Here is a 12938-nt window from a genome sequence, read left to right on the forward strand (position 1 = left end):
ATTCATTTTTAATCAGCATGCTAAATACTTTATTGCATGGTGATGTCTTTTTTATTGGACTTATTATTTGTTATTGCCCCCTTGATATTTTCTGTCTTCTTAAATGTTTTTTGTTAATCTGTTCATTGTATGATATTATTTGTCAGAATGAATTAAGTTTGTTTCTAAAAGACAACGCATAACTTAATTTCCGATAGAATTTAGGTTTTTGTAAAATTGTCATTCGAAGAATTTTTTTTGGGGGAAGGGAGAGGGCTTTTAAAAATGACCCTAGTATGAAATAAATGCCGGAGAAAATGTCCCTTCCTATTTCAAAACTACTAAGTAAAAAGCTAAAAAGCTAAACATTCTAATCTATTGATTGATTGGTTGATTAATTAATGACTGCTTAACGTTCAATGGCAACATATTAATGAGATATAGATATACCCTGCTTTGCTCATGACCGACATGCTGAGTCGGATTTTAAGCATGCTCGCTCAGAAAGTAACAATTCGCATGCTGACATTATCTCACTATTCAGGCACATTTTTCTGACTTTAGATTTTACCAATTGCTCGTACTCCTTAATGCCGCGTGTTTGATGGAGATGTAGCAAACGGGAATCGAACCTACAACCTACCAAATTCGAGGCAGGAACACTACCACAAAGCGATTATAACGCCCTTTCAATTTATTATCCTGTTAAAATGGAAAGATATAATTCTTGTTCTTTATTAAAACGTGTTGTGTCTCTATTTGAGTACCTGGTCGCGTCAGTAAGGAAAGCTGAAACATAAAATGATAATAATTGTTAGTATATCATAACTGTAATATCATCAGAACATTATTATTATATTTTGACAAATAAAACAAACGTCTTTTTATATACTTCATACACCTTTACAACATTATAAAGTGCATTCTAATCAGTGGACGAAAAACAAACACCAGGAACAGGAGAAGAAACAGATGCACGAAGGCTTCTACAAAAAATGTAGGGCTCCAGTACTGGAACTGCTATTGTTACCACTACTCTTTCTGGTGTACTACTGTTTCATAAGCTTCTTCTAGTACTGACTATCTAGTTCTGCTATTTTGCTGATGATTATGCTCCCGTTTACAGTTTAAATGATGTAACAATGTATGCTGTTGTTAAATGAGTTACATAAAAGGGCGTATCTTCAAAGTCTACGTATCGACAGCACGCTCAGTTGAAGAAAAGATAATCCGGGTCAAGAAATTTTCTCTGGTATTTTGTTGTACATTTATAAAATATTTGATTTTGAGAGAATTTCTCTAAGTGACGCAGTCTTTTAATCTGGTGAATTGAATGGAGTATAAATATCCACCTATATCACGGCTATTACTCTTATTACTACCACCAGTTATGACTACAGCACTTTCTCAACAGTACTAATAACTTTGAACATATATTCTCCTTCTTTTGCCTTTATTCAAGATATTCGAATTTCAGTTTTTAACATTCGAGGTTTTATTATATATAGTGTGCGTATTAAATTTTTTATATTAAAATATGGAGACCAGAGAAATATTGTTTCTCATTATCCAACAGAGGAATAATTTCTTTCTCCTATAAATTTTTCATTTTTTCGTTTTTGTTTTAAGCCCCGTGGTCGGACATGGCATCAATGGAAGCTATTAATGACGTTACGTTATATTAAACTAGCTACCAATCAGTGAAAGTTCCAGAAAAAACTAGCTATAATTCTAGATGCTTGGTATTTTTATTATAACATATTTCTGTCTATAGAAATGCAATCAGCTTGAATACAAAGAGATGTGAAGTAAAAGTCAATGGGACTGCAATCCATCAACACAATAAAACGCATAAGACATATATCGTTTTAAGTGCTCTTGGTATATAACGTCTGTCCTCGAGACTTTTAATTGGTTGCATTCGATGTGATGCTGATTTCTTAATGTTTTGTGCATTTCAAACAAATGTTTTACGGGGCTAAGAAGTCTACATGCGCTTTAAATTGGACAAGAGGATAGTTATGCAATATCTTATACATTCTGTGTGATAAAGTAATAGTATCTTTTTGTATTTAAGGGATAACTGTAATATTTTTTCTGTCTATGAAGAAATAACATCAAAAATGTGATGCACACTGAATAACTCGCGTAGCGGGTTATTTTAAAGTGTGCATCACATTTTTTATGTTATTTCGAATAGACAGATAAAATATTACAGTTATTTCTTATAATTTAATTCTAAATTCCATTTTAAACCGGAGTAAACAATGAAAAAACGTTGCTGACGTCACGGTCACATGACTAAATTATGTCTATGAGCTGATAAACAAAACAACGTCAGCCAATCATCAGACGCGTTACATCCACAATTAAATTATTCAAAAAGAAATATGATACAATATTATTCCATTTCATATTGTTAATAATCATAATTAACATAGAACTTACAGATCAACCTTGATGACCATGATCCACGTGGCCAAGGTGTTTCATGAGCTGAAAAGAATGATATAATTTTGTTATGATCTTTAACATATATATATATATATATATATATAGAGAGAAAAGTCTATAAAAAAAGGAACAACCAGCAAATCTAATATGTGTCGGATCGTCTAGAATAGACGGTATTGCGCAGATAAGGAAAAGTTATAAAAGTCTAAAGATTTGCGCAACGGTACTTATATAAAATGGTAATATACGAAGATGATGTTATAAAATCGTGTTGACAAATAATTCGGCTGAACAAATAGCCTTCGTCAGTGTCATATGTGAATATATATATATATGTGTGTGTGTGTGTGTGTGTGTGTGTGTGTGTTGAAGGAAAATAGTTCGATAAGCATATTATATTTACAATATTTATTCACTAATGGGACTTAAAAAACGGATATAAGACATTATATAAATTTGGTCCTTCAAAGAGGTTTTCTTGATTTACTCTCTCCATGTTTTTATGAACGCAAACAACGCCAGCACAAATAAAAGATGATGAAATCACCACACAAGTGAAGTGTGTTGCTTTAAAATTTGATGTTTTGTTTTGTTGAGTATTATAACTATAAAATGCTAGTGCAATTTAAAAATCAGGTTTATTAAGTCAATGGGACAAACACTAATATTTCTCTCAATACAAAACAGGAACCAACTGTCTTTGCTCTGGTGGATAGTTGTCTAATTGGAAATCATACCACATCTACTTATTTTATATATGTTTTTAGAATTGTATTCAAATTTTCTTTCATATTTCCATATAAAAATGGTTTAAAAAGAATACACAAACATTGGTTGACTTGTGGGTCATCTATAAAATGTTTTGAACAAGTGTCATTAGGGGAGATGTCATTTGTCGTCAAATATGTTTTCCATGTATAAATTATTCTACTATTGTTGACTTCTCAGGCAAACAAACAGTTGAATCTTAATATGACAGACATTAAAAAATACAAGAGTAAATGTGAATAAAAGCATATTTTGGGTATGACATCAATGAGACAGCAGCCCAAAGACAAAAATAACCCTAAAGATGTCCAGAGAGCAACAATACTTTATAGTAGGCAATGTATATAGGCGTATACAAAAGCAACTATAAAAAAGAAATTCATAGACGTATTAAAAAAAGATATTCAGTATTAATAATTAAGATACAATCTGTTTCAATTGGTAATTTAAATAAAAAATCTAATCTTAAAGAAATTGTGTGCTGCATTTATGGCCAGTATATTGAGCACTGGGTGTTACCAGTATAGTCTTACCTGAACGTAATAATGTTCAAACTCATGTTCGCTGACCTGTCCATCTCCTGTAAAAATGAAATGCATATATTACAATGAATAAATCAACTAACATGCACCCTTTGTTATCATACTCTTCACCATATTATAGAAAAAGCCTATAAAAACATTGATAACTGGTCGTACAACGATAAGGGTGTAAGTTGTGCGTTAGCGTTGTATTTTATTTTATATCTCTTTTCTGTATAACTTCATTGTGAAAATCTTGCTTCAATTCTTGTAACTTTTGTCTGGAATAAAAAATCCATAGTAGATAAAATGTGTAAGATTAATACCGTAATTGTATGATTTCAGTTGTATTTCTGATGTTCACTTACAAAAGTATCAAAGTTTATTTGAATAATATAACAATTTCTTAGAACTTTATTATGCAAATGGAGACACAAATAAATAAACATTTCAAATTGTTAAATGTGCCACATGAATGAATTAGATTAATCAATACTTTCATAAGAATTCGCTGTAATTTGTAACTAAAGAGTACCTGTTTGGTCCATTTTATGTAGTACGGTCATTGCTTCTGCATGGGTCAGAGAACAGTCACTATTAGGATCAAAACTGCTAAATATTTGTAAGGCAAGTGCCTTTGGAGCAGACGAGTGAGCTACGTATTCATCACATGTTAACGTTCCGTCACCTGAAACAATAGAAACATTATAATCTATAGTACAATTGAAATTTAACCATGTCTTGAAATACAATTTATAGTATTTAAATAAATGTCTTGACAACCAGGTATATTCAGTCTTTTTGCAATATTTTGTTTTCGTATATTGCTGCCTAAATAGGCAATCTTAAAAATATATAATTTTAAATCATTATGACTTAGTGGACTTATGAAAAGGAACAACACAGGAGACTGCATCCCGTCTCAGAGAATCTATTTTCAATAAATAAAAAGAAAGGAACATGTGTAAATGACAACAAGTCAACCACCGAAAACGGATTATAAGTTTGATTAGATAATGTTTTATTTATCTTTGTTCCACATTTCATTTCTTGAAAGTCGCGAGGTCTAAACGAAGAATTGGACGTCGATTTGAGAAAAAAAAAACCTCTTCAATTAGAGGCCGATATAATCGGCCGTCGATTTAGAGTTTTTCTAAATTATTGCAACGTCAGATTGGACGTCGAATTGAGGAACGGACGTCGATTAGAGACCAGTGTCCTATAGCCATTTTCCGGGGGGAAGAACTGGATCGATCCAGTTTCCCCTCCCCCCCCCCTTCCGGAAAAATTGGCATGATCCAACTTTTCCCCCTCAGCGTGAAGGGGAGGGACCAGGATCAGGCCTATTCTCCTCCCTAGTAACACGATAAGCTCATTTTTTCCCATTGTAGTATCGTCAGCGACGTCAGTTGGAAATTTTATCCATTAAATGATGGTTACCTTCTTTTAAATAGTTTAGTGTTACCAAACAATAATCGTGGACACATAAACAGACCAGTTAACAAATTGACAGACTGGTGGTCCTATAGACAAACTATTGGACACACACCAAGACCGGTGGATGTGTAGACATGTAAACAGACTGTGGACCCATAGACAGACTTGTACACATGTCGACAGAGTAGTGGACACATGGCTAGACCAGTGGATGAACAAGTTGACTGGTTGGTGAACATGTCGAACGACTGGTTGACACGTAGACAGACTGGTGAATATATAGAGAGACTTGCGGAGACACACAGACTGGTGAACATGTGACAGACGTGTAGGCCTGTCGACAGACTGGTGAACATGTGACAGACGTGTAGGCCTGTCGACAGACTGGTGAACATGTGACAGACGTGTAGGCCTGTCGACAGACTGGTGAACATGTGACAGACGTGTAGGCCTGTCGACAGACTGGTGAACATGTGACAGACGTGTAGGCCTGTCGACAGACTGGTGAACATGTGACAGACGTGTAAGCCTGTCGACAGACTGGTGAACATGTGACAGACGTGTAAGCCTGTCGACAGACTGGTGAACACGTGACAGACTTGTAAGCCTGTCGACAGACTGGTGAACATGTGACAGACGTGTAGGCCTGTCGACAGACTGGTGAACATGTGACAGACGTGTAAGCCTGTCGACAGACTGGTGAACACGTGACAGACTTGTAAGCCTGTCGACAGACTGGTGAACATGTGACAGACGTGTAAGCCTGTCGACAGACTGGTGAACATGTGACAGACGTGTAGGCCTGTCGACAGACTGGTGAACATGTGACAGACGTGTAGGCCTGTCGACAGACTGGTGAACATGTGACAGACGTGTAAGCCTGTCGACAGACTGGTTACTATATACACAATATGGTGAACATGTAAACGGATTTGTGGACATATACACAAATTGGTGGACATGTTCACAGACTACTGAACATAAAGACAGACTAATGGACATTTAGACAGACGAGTGGCCATGCAGAAATATACTGAGATTTGTAGATACGTGGTGAAATCACCATACTATCTGGCATGCACACGTAAGCGGACACAGACGGCTGCACAAACTTAAAGTTCAATGTTTAATGTAGGTTAACTCCTTTAAATAAGTATTATACCAATGTCCGTTTTTCAGGATGTTAAATATATGAAAGGATGGACAATTTCAACCTATCATATACCAATATTAATGGGTGGCAATTTTATCAAACAATATACATTTGTACATGTATCAATGGGTCATAATATCCTAATGAATATTAAATAAAATTAATCCTGCGGTGAAAGTGTTAATCTCTAAAATTTTTACAGTGGTATTTTATCATCAACAGTAAATATGAGAACACATTTTCTTGTAAGCCGTACGAATAAATCGAATTTTTGGACAGAGTCAATACTAGTAAATGAACGGGATATTTATCGAATGCAAACGGCACCCCTGTAACAAAAAATAGGTGCCCCACCCCTACTCCCCGACCCCAGACCTTTCATGTGACATGCGCCGTGTCGACAAAACGAACACAATTTGTACCCAATATTTTTCTATTGAACCTAAGCCGAAATACAGATTATTTTAGCATTCCAGGAATCAATCATTTCTTAAGAAAATGCGAAAAATATATGCAATAAATGGCCATAATTTGATGTAAATATATACATATATATAGTAAAATCTATATTGTGGGGGGAAATATGGGCATGGGGGAAAAGTGGCTATATGTATACGTATTGTCAATTTTCCGCGGGGGGAGAATGGCAATGATCCAAAATTTCCCCGGGGAAAAAATGAGATCATGGCAGTTTTTCCCCCGGGGAAAAAAACTGGCATGGGGGAAAATGGCTATATAACACCGGTCGTCGATCTGAGTCCAACATATAGCTATATTGTATGTATAAGCGGCAATATATAAAGTAGCACAGAAAAAAAAACAGTTTAACGATGGAAATTTAAAATTCAAAATTTGTCGTTGTTTTAACATGTAGCACTTTAGTTCTTGCATTTGACCAATTGCTAAGCAAGGATATATCAACTGTATTTTCAAAGAAGTGATAACATTTGTCAACAAAAGTTGCAGGTTTTTGTAATTAAACCATACAAAACACATATTTTTAATGAAATGTCCATGCAGTCTGAAGACATTAGAGACAATTGAATATTATAATTATGCAGCTAAAATCACATTTGTTTTTTGTACTTTTCTAAATACTTGATATGCATGATAATAGACTATGTATAACTAAATCTGGAAGGTTTATAGTTCGATCTTTTTAAGACAATGATACATTAATTCTTTATTACTTTTATGCAATTGAAGATCTTGTTACTCTCAAATTGCTCGGTCACTGACGTGACCTCGCATAAATAGTACACCAAAGCTATTCATAACATAACAGTAACTTATCGATGAAAAAAAAAATGCAAAAAAGAAAATAAGAACTAACTATTATCGTCGTCAGCCTTTAGAACTGCCTCATATTCGCTGTTTTCCAATATTCCGTCATGATTCGTGTCAAGACGAGCAAACCCTTTAGCTACCAATACATTCAAATCATGTCCATGGACATGAACCTGACTGTAAAAAATAGTAATGCATTAGAGCATGGGGCTTTCCCATGGGTCATTTTTCTACAATATTGTGTTACTGCAACACATATGCTATAACCCTAAATTACTCATATGTAACCAACTAAAAATATATACATTTTTACGACATACAATAATAAAATCTTTATGTAGATTTCAAATCAATAACTATAAGTAGATGATGAACTGTCAAATTGGCAGAGGGATATTTTCATCAGCAGAACAATGTCAGGGGGAAACATACACTGCAGAAGTATTGACTTTCCATTGAAAGTATCCTAGTAGGATGTACTTTCTGGAATCACTTGCTATTTATTCAAATGAAATTTATAAGCAGTCGTTTTGGTTGACTATATGTAGATATTGTCTTCAATACTGATCATGTTCGCTTTTTCAATTTCTGTTATTTTTCTGTTGATCTTGTATAGTTTTCGATGAGTAACACAACGGTTGACATTAGTTGAGCAGGATCTGCTTATCCTTCCGGAGCATTTAAGATCACCCCTAGTTTTTGGTGGAGTTCGTGTTGTTCAGTCATTAGTTTTCAATGTAGTGTTTTTGTGAACTTGTTGGTCTTTTCATCGTCTTTCGTTTTATTTTGTTGTCATAGTGTTGTCAGTTTCCGTTTTTTCTTAAGAGTTTTGAATGTTCTATTGGTATGTATAGCCTCTTTTTTCAAGAAAATAACACTTTTTGCAAGATTTTCAAGATAGTATACAAATACTAGAATTTTATCCCTATGTTCTATTTTTAGCCATGGTGACCATGTTGGATCATCGGACATATTTTCTTCAATCAGATACTCTATTATACTTATATCCCTACCGTTATTATCTTAGGATGATTGTGGCCAAGCTAAGATTTAAAAAAAGAATTAGAGATGGCAATGAAACAGTTGAGCTAAAAATACAATAATGACTTACCAATAAGCATATCCAAAAAGTAGGGATAATACGACAAGCAACTGCATGGTGATCTAAAACAAAATATCAAAGATCCAAACAATCTATAGTGCTTGATAGTTTTACTGACAAAACATTTGTTTCGATTGTAGGGCGTATTCGTAAGTCCATATGGACGTATTTCTAAGTCTACATGGACGTACATTTGTATTCCCAAGTCCATATGGACGTATTTCTAAGTCTACATGAACGTATTCCAAAGTCCATATGGACGTATTTCTAAGTCTACATGAACGTATTCCCAAGTCCATATGGACGTATTTCTAAGTCTACATAGACGTATTCCTTAACCTATATAAGTGTATTCCTTACTCTATATTGGTGTATTCCTTACTCTATGTGGGTGTATTCCTTACTCTATATGGGTGTATTCCTTACTCTATATGGGTGTATTCCTAACTCTATATGGGTGTATTCCTAATTCTGTATGGGTATATTCCTGAGTCAATATGATGTATTCCTAAGGCTATATGGGTGTAGTCCTATTTCTACATGGGTGTATTCCTTGGTATATCTGGGTGTATTCCTTACTCTATATGAGTGTATTCCTTAGTCTATATGGATATATTCATAAGTTTATCTGAGTGTATTTATCTGATTAAAATACTGGATCTGACAAAACTCTATTTTCTTGGTAATTATTCAATCAGTAAATCAAATGTTATCCATCTAATTTATTAAGGTATATGTCATTGTTTACAATACTTTGAATTGTTCGAAATAACTAAGGACTGTCTTTCCCGGGAATAGATTATATTGGCTGTATTTGGAAAAACCGTTCGCAATTTTGGGTCCTCTGCGTACTTTATTTGGCTTTTTATCTTTTTTTTTAATTCGAGTGAACCGATCAGTTTTTTGTAGATATCTTTGATGAGTTTCTTTCAACACGACAAAACCAGAGGATCTCGAACATTATTTAAAACAGAAAGTAAAACTTAGCGTTGTCTGATCCTATTGAAGTCATATACTGATAGTATTCCATCTTCTGATTCTAGTACTCAATACAAATCATCATCTATAGATTTCAAGTAATTAGTGCTACATTGATGACCGGTATATGTTCAATATGTATGAAGTCTAACTGTTTCAAAAGCAGAATACCAGACAAAATGCATGTACATTGGGAGAACTCGACAATAAAATATACGATTTTTAAGACTTATCCACTTTATAAAATACGTATCATATAGAAATAGAAAGTATGATGAGATTAATTTTTCCAAGAAACTGTAAAATTTGAAGTACAAATAAATACCTCATGCATAAATTTGAAGATATCTCGAACGATATAAATTTAGCACTCACCTAGATCCAAGTGAAGACTTACTAAGACTAGTCTAGACTATAGCTAGCATTTAAAGCTTAGTCATTAGTCTTATCTTTCATACAGGTAAATGACAAATCACGTTTTCCTTAGTTTGGTTGACGTTAGTTTCACTATCCATCATAACTAGAAACAGTCTTCATTACCTCAAGTCATGATTCCATTGATGCTATATGTGTGTTAATATATTTTGCCTCCATATATCGATCTTTATCTAAATGCAATTGGTAGCAGAAGAGAAAAGCAATTACAGAAAAAAGTCATGCTTTATCCTTTTTATGGTCAATCGTTTGGCAGATTAAAAAGTATCCACGCCAACAAAACGAAAGAATCAGCCGTTTAAAAATTGTTAATTACTTAATAGTTATATTCTCAGAAGATGAAAGTACGCTTTTTAACAAGAAACCGTAGCTCCTTTTCAAGAACAGAACTGGTGAAGGCAAAAAACCATCATTGCGAAATCGAAAAGGAGTCCAGTCTTACAGCAAAATATAACGAGGCCGCTATATAATTGTTTAGGATATATCTCAAATGATTATACTGCTAGCATTCGGAAGCTAATGTATTCCAGACAGCGGACAGACAAGAGAAAAGAACACTTGCTTTACTACACAATTATTTTCTATAGATCACAAATTTGCTTAAAAATCATACTCTTATTTATCTATCTGAAAATATAATTTATATAAATGATCTCTATTATCATCAATGCCTTTAATTTGTATTTAGTGAAAATTAGTGATCAGTTCATATGAGGAATTGTTTTTATGTGTATCAGTTAAATCACATTTCATTGTGCCTGGTCATTTTTCGTTCAACGAAAATATGGATATATTGAGTGGGGAAACATCTAATGACTGGCCGACTTTATTGAAAGCAAGTTCAAAAGGAATAATAATATTATCATTATAAAGTATTCAATCTTTGGATTATACTTAAAGTCATATGATACTTCAAATAAACAAAAAAGTTGAATATGTTTTATTTACTTGAATGAATAAGTTTTATTATAAAACATATGTACAAAGACTGTCTTTTAAATGAAAATCCTTAATATTATCAAAATCTTCAGAAATGAACTGCTATTGAATTATCGTCTTCCCGTACTGCTAATTCGCCGAAAGTATTTCCATATGCAGGGACCTCTCGTTAGAACTTCGGCAAAACCAGAAATTTAACTAGCAGTCACATTGTTCGATCATCAATCGTTGAATGAAATATTTTTTGTCGATTATACTTTATGGGTTCATAATAAATGCAATAAAACACGCGCATACAGGACTTGGTTTAGTACATATGCATACATTGGTTCAATAATTTACTTAATATAATGATTACACCAAACTTGCTTCAAATCAAAACCAAACAAACTCGTTTTATATTACTTATAAATTAATAGTTTCATCATTGACATAACATGCAATAGTTGTCTAGTGATATGGTGCAGTACATTTATTATTACAAAAATTGGACTTTTTGAACCTGTTAATGATACGTGCCATACTTATTTTAAACATATTCAAAACCCATGGAAACAATCATAAAATAAAGCACAAAAGTATAAGATGTTGTAAATATGAAAACAAGGACATGTAATTTAACTAATGCATCGATGCTTTCGTTACAGAGTCTGATAAATTTAACTTTTTAGATTTGTATTATGACGCCATTTTAGTTTGATGTTCGCCAAAAAAAAATGCAATTCGAACAAGAAAAACACCGAATTATACATTGTAATAAATCAGACAATAATTATATTGATAAGGCACGGCAATCGCCATTGATATAACGTCTGCATTATTCATTACGAAATAGTTATGTACTATGCCCCATTAATGTCCTCTGCATGCAGATATTAAATAAGGCTAACACCGACGCATCCACCCACATGTTAAGGTCAACGCACGACAATGGCCTAAATAAAACTGTATAATCACCAAAACCCCATTCATAATATGACCCCAAAAATTGGTTGTTTGAAGTATAACGATTCTTTAATTATTTTTTTAGTGAATTAAATCATTTTAGTTCAACATGACGAAAGTTACAAACAATTTTTATCTGACTGTAATCCTTTGATTTACAGTCGATAACTAATGAATGATTTACATTGTATTAACGCATTTACAATTGCTCAACAACACTATAACTTTGCAATAATTGTTGACGGCATAAATTTAAGCTATTAGCTTTTGATAATCTTCATTAATCGCTTTCCATTTTCAATAAAACCGCGATTTTTTACACTTTTGTGGGTCAAATGACATGTGGTCCAATTCCTTAGCATCACCATATTATTTGATCCAAATAAAGTCATTTGTGTTACCCGAGACCTCCTGACTTACCTTTCTCGTCTACAAAAAGAAAAGATATAACAAATTTTAAAGCAAGTCTTGGGTTTTATGCTTCTTTCCATACACTCTGAATTCTTATAAGTTTTATAAGTAGAAAGAAGTGATATAAAGGGGGAGTCGGTGGCAAAAGAACAGAACGTAAAACGCCCACTTTCTTCACATTCTTGATGGTTTATTGGTTTAATCATGCATGTCAATTTGGTATTGCATTTGGACTTTTTGTTATACATTTTTTTGGTTGAAACAAACGAATGTATATATTGATATATTGACTTTCCAGCGACTTCGACTTTCATTAAAATGCAGCTAGTTTCGCTGAAACAGTTATGTGTCATTAATTACTTGGGACAGCGGTGTATCACCATAAAAGAATGCTATACTTCAAATTCAACTAGACATCAATCAGGAAGTGATATTTCAATTGAGACCACTATGATAAATAAAATATAGAGATACGATACCCAGGAGGCAAACAAAAGTCATATAAAAGCAGACAACACCATGACCAAAA

The 12938-nt window shown here is 33.4% G+C and overlaps 2 protein-coding genes across 3 annotated transcripts in view; both read right to left on the minus strand.

Annotated features, from left to right (window-relative positions):
• LOC127728151 (40S ribosomal protein S18) overlaps positions 1-12938 on the minus strand; it is an 821762-nt gene that overhangs the window by 189042 nt on the left and 619782 nt on the right. The gene's annotated exons all lie outside the window — the stretch shown is intronic.
• LOC127728154 (uncharacterized) lies at positions 669-8760 on the minus strand. Its single transcript, XM_052235404.1, has 6 exons — positions 8711-8760; positions 7646-7776; positions 4258-4410; positions 3735-3781; positions 2428-2475; positions 669-768 (listed from the first exon to the last, which is right to left on the minus strand). Exons 1-5 carry the CDS (start codon positions 8755-8757, stop codon positions 2431-2433), a joined length of 423 nt encoding a protein of 140 aa, XP_052091364.1. The 5' UTR covers positions 8758-8760; the 3' UTR covers positions 669-768; positions 2428-2430.

This window comes from Mytilus californianus, unplaced genomic scaffold (genome assembly GCF_021869535.1).
Source record: "Mytilus californianus isolate M0D057914Y unplaced genomic scaffold, xbMytCali1.0.p SCAF_2, whole genome shotgun sequence".
Lineage (NCBI taxonomy): Eukaryota > Metazoa > Mollusca > Bivalvia > Mytilida > Mytilidae > Mytilus > Mytilus californianus.

Bases quoted from the DNA above. Each gene is read 5' to 3' on its own strand.
- LOC127728154 (XM_052235404.1), bottom strand. From the start codon at position 8,757: ATGCAGTTGCTTGTCGTATTATCCCTACTTTTTGGATATGCTTATTG. The intron at 7,777-8,710 runs GTAAGTCATTAT...TATTTTTTACAG, and splicing joins CTTTTTGGATATGCTTATTG to TCAGGTTCATGTCCATGGAC. The intron at 3,782-4,257 runs GTACTCTTTAGT...TCATTTTTACAG, and splicing joins ACATAAAATGGACCAAACAG to GAGATGGACAGGTCAGCGAA.